At 41.8% G+C, this 13,052-nt stretch overlaps 1 protein-coding gene across 4 annotated transcripts in view; it reads right to left on the reverse strand.

Annotated features, from left to right (window-relative positions):
- RALGAPB (Ral GTPase activating protein non-catalytic subunit beta) overlaps positions 1 to 13,052 on the reverse strand; it is a 1,713,320-nt gene that overhangs the window by 1,159,904 nt on the left and 540,364 nt on the right. For all 4 annotated transcript variants that reach the window (XM_069243900.1, XM_069243898.1, XM_069243901.1 and 1 more), the window contains one exon: positions 5,729 to 5,896. In XM_069243900.1, coding sequence (XP_069100001.1) covers positions 5,729 to 5,896 — 168 coding nt within the window. The remainder of the gene's footprint in view (positions 1 to 5,728; positions 5,897 to 13,052) is intronic.

Here is a 13,052-nt window from a genome sequence, read left to right on the forward strand (position 1 = left end):
TGATCAGACGACCTCGAATGTGAGGAAGATGACTTGGGGCTCCGAGAGCAGTGCCGCGACCTCCTCCTACTACGGGACCGTGACCTCCTCGGAGTCACGCCGACCGAAGGCGGCTGTCGGGCCGCAAGAAGCTTGAGGGATCTCTCCCCTCAAGGTTTTCGGAGCCATGGCCAGACAGTTGGAGCACGACATGGGTGAGGGTCCGTCACTGACATGGTGCGATGACATGCACCACACAGCTTGAACCCAGTCTTTCTCGAAGACATGACTTTAAACTGTCAAAAAAGGTGAAAATACCTTGAATTTCGTCGAAGAAAGGGTAGCTCTAATCCGGATCTGCGCATTACCAGTGCAGAAGGAAAAGAACTGATGTACGCGTGCCGAGGTGGCGTCTATATAGATAACCATGACATCATCGACGGCTCCAACGATGCTGACGAAGCCACGAGGAGCCGGACGACGCACGCGGATCCGAATGACGCCACCCGAAGGTGCATGCAGAGTACTGCTCAGCAGAAAAATTCCGGATTCGAAGCTGACGCCAGGGAATTCTAAGGAAAGGAATCTGCAGCTAGAAGTCTCTATCCGATGCAGCACTTTCCTACACTACTGTATCCCAAAAAGCATGAGAGTAGCAGCCTAGAAGGTATTCACTGAGTTCACTACAAGGCTAGTACAGGAGATAACAGATCTGCGGTTGGGGTGTGGACACTGGGATTTGCTTTGCTTATGGAAGCCTATGCCACTAGTGTTGAGTAAGTAAAGCAGTGTCACCTGGTAAGGGACTATGCCAACGAGTGACCTAATGGTCAAAACAATGTTCTGATTCACCTGTTAATCAATGGTCCAAAAGGATATCCGTAAGAGCCTCATTAAATGGAAACAGGAACTCTGTAGGAGCCTGACTTAGTTGAAGAACTTTGCTTAATACATTAGTTTTTACTTTCATAATGGGTAGCTTTAAGTCTAGAACTTCTGCTGGCCTTTGCATAACAACTGCAAAGGAGGCTCTTTACTCCAGGAAAGGACCAGGTGGTCAGTATCTGGAAACTTTTTCAGGCCACTGGCATCTTGAATTTCTTCATAAGTTTTCCTTATCTTACTGGGGAACATGGTTGCCCCCCCCCCCCCCCCCCCCCTCATCTTTGTAGTCATTGAGTCAGTGCCAAATGATTGTTTAAAGTTTGGGCCCTACCACGTTGCAGGGGCAAGGTTCAGAGTCAAGTGGGTGCGTGCTGATGAGAGCTAGGTGTGGTAAAGGCTGTGGTGGATTCTGCTCAGAGTCTGATAGCGCGATGGGGATGTATATCCTCCTCTACCATTGTCAATAGTGGTGGAGATATAAAGGGAGCTGGTGCGGAGGATGGCTCCTTGATCAACGTTGGCATCAGAGATGGTGCTGGACTCGATATTGTGTCAAGGGGCGTAGACAGAGCAGAGGGCAGACCAGCTGGCGAATGTCTGATCCGAGGCTTCCTGCAGATCCTTGTGGCCACAAGGCAATCCAGAGGGAGCCGGTAAGTGCTGAAAATGCATAGCATGGCCACTCTGATGGCCTCCACTGGCTGCAACTTCACCAACAGAGCTGATAATTCAAGGTGCACCAAGGCCAAACTCAGAATGAGCTTCAGTGGAGACTGGGAACAAGACTAGAAGGCATTTGTACGTGTCTGGAGTTTGAGAGGGGTGGGAAAGGGCCAATTTCTGCTTCAACGACTTCTGCTTTTTCTTGGACTTAACTGAAGACTTTAACCACAACATTCCTTTCAACTTGAACCAGTCACAGCATGTAGTATTCAGTGTTTGCCGACAAAGCTTGGCCTCATAATCCCTTTGGGTGGGTTCATCTGGGTACAGTCACTTCAAGCCCTGAAGGCGTGCTTGACACAAGGCACTACAGCAGACTTTGTGAGGGTTTGCAAGAGACATTTATTTGAGATAATCCCTATATGGTTTAAACTCAGTCTTCTTATGGGGTGACATTTTCCCTTGCACACTGGTTAATTCTGGAGGAAATTACTGGTCTGAAAGAGCAAGGAGAATCTCTAAATCAAAGCGTGAGGCCTTGGAGAGAAAAGAACTGACATCAGAGTGCATGGGGGTGTTTATATGTGGCTCTGCTTGTCACTACCGAAGTGGCACCAAACCATTGTGGAGTCCCACAACCACACCTATTTGTACTGCTTTAAACTTTCTGGATCCAGTCAGATGTCTGAGGAATATTCACAAGGTGAGGAATCAGCAGTTAGAATTATCCATCAGAAAAGTGCTTTCACTGTAGTGTGAGACCAGGCAAATACATCACTAGTAGCACGCCAAGAATCAGTTTTGCTGACATCTCTTACTGGCAGGTGCACGCTTGATGCAGCTGCTAGAATAGTGCCAGAAGCAGTCAAATCTTTGCTCTATTAAACTAGTGTATGTGTGATGCTATTCAAATGTGTTACCTTTTCAAGCCTGTTAGTCTCTGGGGTAGCAACAGATGGAGCAAGCACCTTTCTTGAGCTGTCACCAGGCACAACATAGAGGCAGCATGTTTGTGAAGAATGGCATTTGAAAACTATAAAATAATGCTTCTTCAGATGTGTTCAATTTAACACCAGTAGACCACAATTACTGTTACTAGGCTTCAAGTTAGCATTACTAAGCCTCAGTCTGTTAACATCGCAAACCATTTTGAAGCTGCTGAAAATGAAAGCACAATTCATTGTTTGTGAAAAAGCTTTATTAAATGCATGTTTTTTCTCCTATGCTCTTCCATTTCAGAAAATATGCCAAATAGAAGCATTTTCATGGTAACGTTTTTCTCATGTTGTATAAAATATATTTTACTTGGGTGCCTTAGAAGGAAGGCAACGTTAAGATGCACTAGTAAAGTAACAACTCACGGTCTTTTGAGTTAGCCTATTCAATGTCCAATTCCTTTGCTTAGTTTCTTATTATTTGGTCTTGCAAAGTCATTTCCTTTTGACCTGATGTGTAATTATGCATGCAAAGTAGGTGTTCCTAAATATTGTTTGCTGTATCATGTTTATACACGTGATGATTTTTGTTAGCCATATTATCTCATTTCATATCATGTAGAGTGTGTGCCTTTCACTGACTGAAAACCTATAAAATGTACCCTTTCAGAGATGTCTGAGAGACTTTTCACTATCTTTCTCAAAGGCAGATTCCACCTTAGTATATTTACTTTATACTTAGACTTTTCTTGCTTTTAAAACTGAGCAGTATCTAGGTCAGACTGATATTTTATTCTATCCTTAGACATCTCCTTCCTAATAAATTGAACTGACTACTAAAGTGATTGGAAGTAGACTTTGTTAATTCTCACACTGCATTATTTCATTTATCATGGATGTTGATTATGAATCTCACTAACTTACTATCTGTGCCTTCTGTAATGATTCCTAATTTCTAATAAACCTTAAGGTTTTGAATCATATAGCTTAAAGGTTTCTATTTATCATTCTAGGACCACTCAAACTCCCCGATCGTGCAAATCTACCCTTCTAATCTCTTTAAGTTGAAGCATAGACATGTGCAACATTCTGAGTGTGCTTCCACAGAAACCTCAAGCACATTCTTTTGCTTTCATTGAGTGTACAACATGGGAGATCCTTCAGCAACACAGGAGAGGAGTGCAGCATCAATAAATGCAGCTGGTCTGCCTATTCACCTCGCCAAGGCTAAACGCTCTGCGTCTCATTCAGACTGCACTATTAACTGAAGTACACGCAGGGTGGGCGATCATCTTTACACAACACCTCAAATCGTGACCTTCTGGGGCTGTCTTCAGTAACAGTATTTACAGTCACATTCTGTGTGTGCTAAAATAAATCACCAGACCCAAGTACAGGGATCAAAGAAATCATAGATTTGAGCCAGCTACTGCAGATTACCTGCAAGTTGCTCCACTGTACATACTGCTGTAGCCAGCCCCAATAGTCTAGTTATCCTGGTAATGCATCTTAATTGGCTGGGCTTTTGAAGAACCACATTATCAAGAGAACCTGTTTAGAATTGGCTTCTGTCTCTTTCAGCAAAATGTAAAACACCGCCACTCACAGTGACTGACATGCTAAATGGCTGGTCCCTGTCCTGTGCACCAACCCAAAAGGGGAATGACGCTGGCAAAAGAGCCACTGCCCACTGTCGGTTGACTGAGCTAATACCAATGTCTGCACCCTTATGGTCTGGCTTGACAACGCAGCTTTCGCCAGACAATTCTGGCAGCATCACTAGAGAAGGCGCTTTGGCTCCTTCACGATTCGCAATTTGCAATTCCTTAAATGTAACGTACAAAATGGATTTGTTAGAAATGGTCGCAATTTCTGCTTCGATTTCTAAATAGGCCTTTTGTATTTTGAGAACCGACCTATGTATTAAAAGGTTAGTTCTCAAAATACCGATTCGTAGTAGGTCACAATTTGGCCTACCTCGTCAATATGCATGAGGCAAGTCGTACTTTGTGACCCACAACGACCGACACTCAAGGGCATTGTGGCCTACTGTGGATAGCTTTTAAATAAAGTAACATTTTTTTTAATGCAGCTCGCTTTCCATAACAGTCTCATGGACCGCTGCCTGCTCATAAAAAAGTTTTAGTAAACATTCACAAACAGGAACGGGTCCCCACCAGACCCCTTCCAGTTTGTGAATGACTTACCCACATATTAATGTTTTGCACCTGGATTTTGGTGCAAAACATTATTACGTAGCTTAAAGATTTAGTATCTGGAAGGGATGCCCTTAACACCCCCGTTCGAAATACCAAATCTTTACTTCATTTGAAACCCAATTAACGATTTGGTAAGCTGTTACAGAATTGCTACTTAGGTTTGGTAAATTAAAAAAAAAAATGCTGCAGTTGTAAAGGCTCTGATTTTACGAATCAGAGCCTTATGACCATAACATAGTTTCAAACATGAGGGCCTAGATTATTTACGTTGTTTTTGCTGGCAGCAGTACAGATGGAGGGTGCAAGTCAATAACCTACATGGATTTTTAGGTGTGGGCTTTTTAATCGACATCAATGTTATTCTATGGTTCTTTGCTTCCACACAAATGCATATCTATTTCCATGCTATTTACTTGTAATGATTCACATTACCATACAACTTTGCTTCAAAGCCAGACCTATTGGAATTGCCAATACTTGTCTGTGTAGATGTACTCTTTGCAGGAGTATGGTTTAGGCACTTGTGCTACAAAAGTCTCAAGCGTAATCACCTTTCAATCCTAAAACTGAAAAGAAAAAGACTATGACTCAAGTGAATTGTTTTGATATGTGTAATTCTTTCGTAACTGGTTTATTCGTTTATAGTTTAAGATTGTTTTTCTTATGGCAAAATAATCCAAGCAATCATGTTCTAATAGTCATCAGTGCTATTCTTAAATGTTATAAATGTAAGGTGCTGTCCATAACAGAACTTTCCATACAAAAAAGAAATAACATGTCCTGCCGCAAAAAACTAACTTAGATACTTTATAGAAAATAGGAACTGTAGTAGAGTACACACACACATTACTAATTAGCATAGCAAGACTAAAAGTTCCTCACTAAATTATAACAGTGTAAAAATGAAAGTAAAGTTAATTCCTATTCACGATACTGTTACTAACAAATCCCTGTAGCTTTAAACAATTAAAAAAATATTAGTATTGTACTTTAATACTAATTATTCTGTTCTTCAATAAAGACTATGAGAAATTAAAAAAATATTACCTGTCCGGTAGAATAGTTTCGAGTGCGGAAATGAAATAGGGGACCACCACATTAATTCCCTTTAGATCACAGCAGAATAGTGCTGGGGAATACAAAATTATGCTGGCTAACACTGGGTGGCAAATAAATTCTGTTATCTGCAAACCTTGCACCAAAACCATATAAAACCTAGAAGAGAAACATAGTTTGTGTTAAAAATCGTAATACTGAAAATACTGTGCAAGCTCTATATTCATCTCATTCAACAACAAAATTGAACAATTTTTAAGATGAAACCACAAATGAGATCACAGCCTCCACAACCTATCATAATTGCCCCAATGTATTCCTAACACAGTGTAAATATGTCAATAACTTCAGTGGGCTGCAGATTTATAAGCAGATATGTGTATACCTGGTGATCTAATGATGTTACAAAACATAATAAATCAAAAGGTAAATCACAAAACACTCAAGTCAGAAATTCGGAGTGTGACAGTCATAAATGTTCAATGTCAACAGGATGAACAGACAGGTGGTCACTCCCCTGTCCTTTATGTGGTTTCACTTCAAAGCAGTCTGGTGGCGCTCAGAGGCCACCCTGCCCCAGCCCACAGATACCTAATACAAAGGGAGAGGTGGTTGCACCTCTCCATTCCAGGAAATCCTTTGTTCTGCCTTCCCCTGCTTGAGTTAGGCTCGCGAGCAGCAGGGTAGAACAGTGTCTGGGGTCAGCAGCACCGTGGGCTGGCAGTAAGACCTCGTAAAGCTGCACAGGCAGAACTGGGGATCCTCTAATGAACTCTCAGAGTACATAGTATGATGCAAATAACACTAGAATCAGTGTAGTTGCACAATACCAAACATGCCTAGGTTCAAAGAAGCTATTTTGAAGTTAGGCCACTAAGGTTGACCAGTGTCCATTACATGCCTTAAGATGGATTCCCTGCTCTTACAACGCCCAGAAAATGGAGTGTGGGTTTTGTAGGGGTACCCTGCTCATGCAAGAGTACCCTCAACTTAGGGACCTGCATCCAGCCCTAGGGCCTACCATAAGGGTGACTTGCAGTGTCCCGGTGCAGTGACCAAGATATAAGACAAGCCTTATATCTTAAGTGAAACGGGTGTGCACAATTTCACATAGGCTGCAATGGCAGGCCTGCAGACAAAGTTTGCATAAGCTCCCATGGGTGGCATAATGCATGCTGCAGCCCATGGGAGACCCCTGGTGTACTAATGCCCTGGATTCCTAAGTACCATGTACAAGAGACTTGCATAGGTGCACTAGTATGCCAATTGTGGGTGTAAAAGTTTACCAGCAAACAAATTTAGAGGAGCAGGAAAGACACTGGGGTCCTGGTTAGCAGGATCCCAGAGTACTACAGTCAAAACATAGTGGCACAAGGCAAACAGTGGGCTTAACTATGTCAGAAATATGCTGCTTTCCTATAATGGGCAAGAATATTGACATGTCAGCTATGGAAATATTTCCTGAAATGACATGGTTGCCCCCTTCTTCCTAGAGTCCTAGAGTAATGTGGTCTAGGGGGAGGAGATCTCTTTTTGCTTTAAGTTAACATGTCTGGATACATTTAGCGATCCATCTACCTATGCCAGCTTTTGCTATTTCGTGTTCTGTACGAGGTTTACACAGGTCACAAAATCTGCTGAGTTTTGAAGTTCTTTCGACATCTAGCATGTGAAAAGCCCTCTCGGCTACGGAGTCTGAGCAAAGAAAAAGCCAGGTAGGTCTTTGGAAGAAATTTTGGATCAGTTCTAGGGACAACCAAGTCCCGATGGACATGGATAAAGGGTTTCTGGAATGTGAGGGCCTGACACGCACTAATTGCAATTGTACTTATATATCCCTTATTACTCCAGACGAGGAGTCAAAGCGCTTTTCAATGAGTAGTTCACTACTACAGACCCCAAAAGGATTAGTGGTGGATTAGTATGGGGGAAATATAGGTCTAGTATTAGTATAGGGAAACATGAGTTAATTTGAGCGGGGGACATGTTAGTCTGTTGGACTGAATAGAAAAATGAAAGGATAGAAGAGGGAAGAATCCAGAAAGTGTTAATTGTAGGAAATTACTAGTAAGATGAGGTTTGGGATGAGTAAAGGAAAGATGGAGGAGGGAACAGTCTGTAGAAAGGGACTAGGAAGAACACCGTAGTAAAATTTGGTTTGGGATGAGTCAAAGGAGAGATACATGAGGTAGAATTGAGTAGAGTTGTTTGGAAGATCATAGTAGTAAACTGAGATTTGGGGTGAGCCAGGAGGGATAGAGGAAAGAAAAGTCTAGGAAGAGTTATTTTGGAGATCATACTAGTAGCATGAGGTTGGGGATGAGTCGGGAGTGGAGTAAGAGGTCAGATTGAAAGAGGTATAGGGTGAAACAGAAGTGCATTGGAGAGAGTTATTTTTTCTCTTGTACAGTAGGACTACAATAATAAATATATAGATACATGACTATATAGAAATGGAATAAATGTATAAGCCAGATAATATATTGAGATTTAAAGCTGTATTGTATAAACACAGACTTAAGTGTTGCGGAACTTTGGAGGTAATTTGTGTACTTTTTATAACTTTTTTCTATCTTTTCCTCAATATTTCAAAAGTGAAATGCTTGTAGATAAGTAGTTAAGATAATACTTACCTATTGTGATAGATAAACAAAACAGAGACTCATAAGCATCTAATCTAACAACTTATATATAAACTATGCAATGACCTATGAATATGTTAAGCATAGAAAATATATATATTTAACCGTAATACATATATTTATAAAGCAAGCCTAAAGAATATGTATACAGTTTAAGAGAAAAAAAAGTTACTACACATATTTGTATAAAGAGAAAAACATATCTAGATATATAAATAAATATCAAATTATAACTGTTTACATGCAGAGGGACATACATTCTGAGTACTGTCAAACACTGATGTTTGAGTATTGTGGTTATGTGGGAAAGAGACAACTCTTGACTAATCTTCTGAAGACAGATAACCGTGGATCTTATGTTTGGGGGTAATGAATTCCATAGTTTGGCCACTTGATCAGATAAATTGGAAATGTTGGAAAATAACATGAGGAGAAACAATACTAGGCTCCTGGGAGTTCCAGAGGGCTTGGAAGGGGAAAATATTAAGAGCTATGTGATCTCGCTGATTAGGGAGGTCCTCCCCAGTATGGCAGGGATCAATCTGGAAGATGACATTCAGAGAGTCCATCGTGATCCTTTCAAGAAAAATCCAGGAAGGAAAACCCCCAGGAGGATTTTGATAAATTTCAACACATACTCTATTAGGAAAGAATCTTGTCCAAAGCCCTCAAGGTAGGGGCTTTTCCCAAGGGGGAATGGTTTCTTAGGATAAGATCAGATGTGTCTAAGGCAACGTTAGATAGGCAGTGGGAGCTGGGAAATTTTATGCGGGAGCTCCGTGAACTAGGGGCGACAGTCCAACTAAGGTTCCCGGCAGCTCTCCATATAATGTGGAAGAATAAAATGTACAATATGAGAGACCCGGGGGAGGTCAGTATATTTATAGACCAGATCAAGGCGTCTCAATAAGACCTAGTGGAAAGCCCCCGTCCGGCATGGGGTTCGAAGATAGGATAACAGGATGGTTATCCCAGTAGAAACAGGGAGGGTTCCTCTGGGGGGGGAGTGGGGTGTTGGGGGCATGTTGGTGTTGGGTGCAGGGGTGGGTGGCACGGGGGGTCGGGGTTTGTTTTGGGTTTGGTGGGTTGAAAAGGATAAAATAAGAAAGTCCTCATATGTCACTAATATAGGTCGGGGAGGTTGGTGTTCTTCCTTTTTCTTCCTTTTCGTTATGAATGATCATGCAGGGTATTGAAAAGTTGAGATTCCTCTCTTGGAATGTGAATGGGTTAAGGGTGTCTGGTAGGAGGAGGAAGATCTTTGAGTATTTGCGTTTGGTTGAGGAGGAGATTATTATACTGCAGGAAACCGATCTTCACCAAACTGAATGGGAGACCTGGCTTAAACAACTGAATTGGGTTGCGTTCAGCGTGTGCTCTTCTCAAACTAGTACAATAAAAGGTGTGGCAGTTTTGATTAAGAAATCCATGAGGTTTAGGGTTGGAACAGTACATGTTGACCCCAGAGGGAGGTGGGTAGTGGTAGAGCTGTGTGTAGGCGGTCACTGGATTACAGTGTCGGGTTACTACGGGCCGAATATTGACGACCCATCGCCATTTCAAGACTTATTTAATATTCTACTTTCAGCTAGGTACCCAGTGGTGTTGGGTGGGGATTTTAATATATTGCTAGACCCTGCACAGGACAAGTCAACCCCTCGGGGTACGGTTAATTCACCTAAAACAAGGGCATTGGTGAAGCAAGCGATGCAGGATTTAGGCTTGGTAGATGCCTGGCACTGGAGAAGGGGAGAAGGAGATAGATATACATTTCACAATAAAAAATAAGGGCATAGATCCAGAATAGACTTTTTTTTAATTCATAAAAGTTTATGCCCGGAGGTAAGAAGGGTAGCCCACAACACAGCACACGTCAGACCATTCTGCAGTAATACTACACTTAGATACTAGGGTTAGTAACAGGATAACTAGGAGCACAATCAATCGTGCTCTACTTTTAGATGACGTATCAGTAGAAGTGTTAAAAAAAGATACTAGAGATTTTTTTCAGGTGAATCAAGGAACAGCAAGTTTGTGGTGTGTTTGGGATGCGTTTAAGGCTTTTATAAGAGGGAGGCTAGTTAACTTTGCAGCTCATAAGTACTGTGAAGAGAGGGAAAAGTTGGGAAACATGGAATCGTCATTGAAAACCTTTCAAATAGCAAGGTATAATGCGCAGTTAGAAGGGAAAACGGACTTAGTAATGGAGCTGTCTTGTCAAGAGGAAAAGGTCCGGTCTAGTTTAGACGCTTTTTTGGAAAAACGTTGTAGGTTAAAATGGGAAAGTAGCCACTAATTTTGAATATGGAGAAGGTTGCAGTAAACTGTTAGCGTGGAAGGTTAAGTCGGACCTTTCCAAAAGGCACATCTTATCAGTCAAATCAGAGCCCATGAATCAGGTCTGTACGGAGCAAGAGGAGATTGAGGGGGCATTCGTATCTTTCTTTCAGGAGATATATTCAGAAAGTTCGGTTAACTTGGAAGAGCTGGTAAGAGAATTCTTAGATAATGTAGATCTCCCAGTTTTAGAGGAGTCTAAGATTCTCCTATTGAATGATAAGTTAAATGAGGCTGAGTTGGCGGAAGGTTTAAAGGCTCTAAAAAAAGGTAAGGCAGCGGGGCCAGATAGTCTCCCTAATTAATTATATAAGGCTTTGGGGGAGGAACTTACCCCATTTTTATTAGAGCTATTCAACTCTATGTTGATAGAAGGGGCCCAAACTCCCAATTCCTGGAGAGAGGCGATAATTTGCTTATTGTTAAAGCCGGGTAAAGATTCCACGTCTTGTTCCTCCTACAGGCCCATCTCCTTGCTGAACGCAGACTATAAACTTTATACAGGAATTTTAGCCAAGAGATTGGGGAGAGTCGTTGGCAATCTAATCCATCCGGACCAAAAGGGTTTCATGAAGGGGAGGCAGCTTCACGAGATAACTCACGAGTTATTTGCTGCAGTTGATTTGGCGGCGCACGAGAAGGCGCCATTGCCGATCTTGTCTTTTGACGCGGCCAAGGCCTTTGACCGTGTTAATTGGTTGTTTTTAAAGGTGGTTCTGGAAAAAGCGGGCTTGGGAATCCCTTTTATTAGGGCGATAGGGGAACTGTATAGATGTCCCCTAGCGAGAATTTTAGTTAATGGCCAATTAACACAAGAATTTAGGATCAGGCGAGGTACGAGACAGGGATGCCCCCTATCTCCTTTGCTTTTTAATTTATACATCGAACCCTGGGCTACTTTACTTCGGTCTTCTAAAGAGATTATCCCATTTCGAACTGGGGGATGGGAAAAAAAACTAGCTCTATACGCAGATGATTTGATGATATACACGAGTGATGTTAGGTCTACTCTACCTAGGGTCATTGCCTTGATGGAACAATTTGGTAAACTTTCTGGGTACAGCATAAACGCAGAAAAGACAGAAATAATGTGCTGGAACTTGTTGTATGCTTCCCCTTTAGTTAAACAAGAGATTAGATATCTGGGTATTCGATTAGCAGCTGATCTTAACGAGGTAGCTAAATTGAACTTTGATATAGTATATAGGGAAACCAAAAGACTGTTAAAAGAGTGGGCTGCTCTTCCTCTTACGATAATTGGGAGATCTAATATCCTGAAGATGTGTATCCTTCCAAAATTTACTTTTTTGTTTAATACTATCCCATTAGAGTTTGAGAAGAGCTGGTTTAATAAACTACAAGGGTAGTTATCCTCATTTGTATGGGCTTCCAAGGGAGTTAGGATTGATTGGAAGAAGTTGAGTAGAAAAAGGGAATGGGGAGGTATTGCGTCTCCAGACTTTTTTAAGTACTATTTGGCTTTTCAGTTAAAAAATATTAGATTTTTATTGTATAAAAAGTCTGAGTACGATTCAGTCTGGGGAGCATTAACGGCTCACCTTGAAGAAGGAGCAGACCATTTTTTATATAAATTTGGACATCCCAGTTACTTCAAGAAAGTTCGCTTGAAACTCCCCAGACACGCATGCATCGTTTGGATGCATTTTTGGAGGATGTTAGAGATACCGTATTTTTGTAGTTCAGCTCCCATTTGGGACTCGCCTGGCACTCCGGAATGCCTTATAGATAAACTATCAACTCCTTTGAGAACAAGCGGGTGGAAAGATGGGGCCAGTTAATAGAAGGAGTTGAAGTGTTAAGTTGGGGCGCATTCCAGGAAGGTACTGGTGGGGCAGTTTCTAGATTTAAGTACCTTCAAATATCTAGTTGGGCAAAGTCCCGCCGAAATGGAGAAATAGGGAGGAGTATATGGGAAGGGAAGCTAAATCAGAGAACCATCAACAAAGAGGTTGCATTGTGGTACCACGCTTTGTTAGAAACATCAGATGATAGCGCTTCCCTTCCCTTGTCGAAGTGGGGAGCGATCTTTCCAACTCTAGATGTTACAACACTGTGGCAAAAGTCTTGTTCAATATTGTGGCTTACTACCAGTCCTGCGGGGCTGAAGAAAAATCATTTGTTCACACTCCATAGGGTTTATTGGACTCCGGCCAAATTAACAGCTATTGGGAAGACTCAGAAAACTGTCCAAGGTGCAGGGATGATAAGGCGGACGATATCCATATGTTTTGGCATTGCGCTAAGTTGTTGAATTATTGGGGGGATATAGAGAGTATTTTTTAAATAATCTTTAATGTAAACCTAGTTGTAAACCC

The sequence above is a fragment of the Pleurodeles waltl genome, chromosome 7 (genome assembly GCF_031143425.1).
Source record: "Pleurodeles waltl isolate 20211129_DDA chromosome 7, aPleWal1.hap1.20221129, whole genome shotgun sequence".
NCBI classification, from domain to species: Eukaryota; Metazoa; Chordata; class Amphibia; order Caudata; family Salamandridae; genus Pleurodeles; species Pleurodeles waltl.